At 32.3% G+C, this 1,827-nt stretch overlaps 1 protein-coding gene across 1 annotated transcript; it reads right to left on the minus strand.

Moving 5' to 3' along the window:
• Positions 1–15: 15 nt before the first annotated feature.
• LOC111692941 lies at positions 16–1,112 on the minus strand (the record flags this gene model as incomplete). Its single annotated transcript, XM_023457075.1, has 3 exons — positions 798–1,112; positions 568–723; positions 16–337 (listed from the first exon to the last, which is right to left on the minus strand). Coding segments are annotated over exons 2-3 (349 nt in total), but the record flags the coding sequence as incomplete, so codon positions are not given.
• Positions 1,113–1,827: the final 715 nt, after the last annotated feature.

Below are 1,827 nucleotides of genomic sequence, written 5' to 3' on the forward strand. Positions count from 1 at the left end.
AAAGATCTCTGGCACATAGAATGTCTATTAAATCTTGGAATGAGTTCGCTATTCGAGATATATTTGTGTCAATAGATTCCAAAATCTTGAGGGACTGTGATGTCATTTCCACCAAATTTTTTGAAATTCTTGGAATACTTGTAATCTTCTGCCGTTTCATTTTGGTGCCATGATCGTCATTATTACATCTTTTCCCATTATTTATTGAATAGTCATGATCTATGTTTGTAATTTCATCATCCATTACTTCTTCTGATGACTTATCCATCTGAGATGATGTATCAACTACTTCAATCTCATGAACTATTTGTGGTGTAGAAGCCTGGGAGTGAGATTTCTGCAATAATAAAGATAATCATGCTTTTTGCATCACTTAAATCAGAAACATCAGTAATTCTATTAACAAATAACCAATTTCGTTATGCAAACAGGAAAAGAACGACAATGAAGAATTAGCCTCCTTAGGACACCGTTATATTTTTGTATACTTTCTATTCGTGTATGTATGTTTTTTAAAACTGAATTCTACTTAGGTACTATGTTTTGTCCTAATTCTTGAACACCTACATCACCAGCAATACATTTTGTTCCCATCAAACTCAGAAGTTTTTCTTCTAATGGTGTTAATTGTGGGGCGTCAAAACTGCCCCCACCAGTCTGCAATGAAGAATTTCTAATTCTTGAAGCTATAGATTTTACCTTTGATTTCCAGTCTGTTACAGCCTGAAAAGTATAATTCAAAGTAAAATAATCAACATAAATTTATTAAATATAGAATATATAGGTACTATAAGTACCTATATATGTAACAAAGAAAATTAGTTTAATTTTCTTATCCTTCTCCATTCATTTATTGTTTTCTCTTTGTATCTATCCTAAACTATTCAACTTTATTGCTACTGACTTCCATAAGTTATTGCCTACAGCCTTTCCTTCGATTCCATTGAATTTATTAGTTTTTAACATCGGATTCTTTTCTGCAATGTCGAGAAATGCTTCCCAGTGACTAGGCGCGACTCTCATTTTTCCACATTGAAGTTCCTTGATTTTTAATTTAATGTTAAATATGTTTTATTAAATTTTGCCCTTTTTTAAACTTATTTAGATATTTGTTTTTGTGACAGATAAAAACCATGACAAACCACAAAACAGAAAACACAGACCACAATATTTTTGTATTTATGCCATTTATGCGCCATTCTTCTTGCTCTTCTTGCTTCGCCGGCTCAAAGGCCTTCGATACGGTTTGGCATGAAGGCCTACTGATGAAAATGCTCACCAACCAATATCCCATATCCTTTACCAAACTCATAAAATCCTACCTTCACCACCGAAAATNGATCTCTGGTACATAGAATGTCTATTAAATCTTGGAATGAGTTCGCTATTCGAGATATATTTGTGTCAATAGATTCCAAAATCTTGAGGGACTGTGATGTCATTTCCACCAAATTTTTTGAAATTCTTGGAATACTTGTAATCTGCCGTTTCATTTTGGTGGCATGATCGTCAATATTACATCTTTTCCCATTATTTATTGAATAGTCATGATCTATGTTTGTAATTTCATCATCCATTACTTCTTCTGATGACTTATCCATACTTTATTGTAAAGTCTTTATGGAAAATAAAGGTTATTTATTTATTTATTTAACTATTTGTGGTGTAGAAGCCTGGGAGTGAGATTTCTGCAATAATAAAGATAATCATGCTTTTTGCATCACTTAAATCAGAAACATCAGTAATTCTATTAACAAATAACCAATTTCGTTATGCAAACAGGAAAAGAACGACAATGAAGAATTAGCCTCCTTAGGACACCGTTAT

The sequence above is a fragment of the Anoplophora glabripennis genome, unplaced genomic scaffold (assembly GCF_000390285.2).
Source record: "Anoplophora glabripennis isolate ALB-LARVAE unplaced genomic scaffold, Agla_2.0 scaffold5197, whole genome shotgun sequence".
NCBI lineage: Eukaryota > Metazoa > Arthropoda > Insecta > Coleoptera > Cerambycidae > Anoplophora > Anoplophora glabripennis.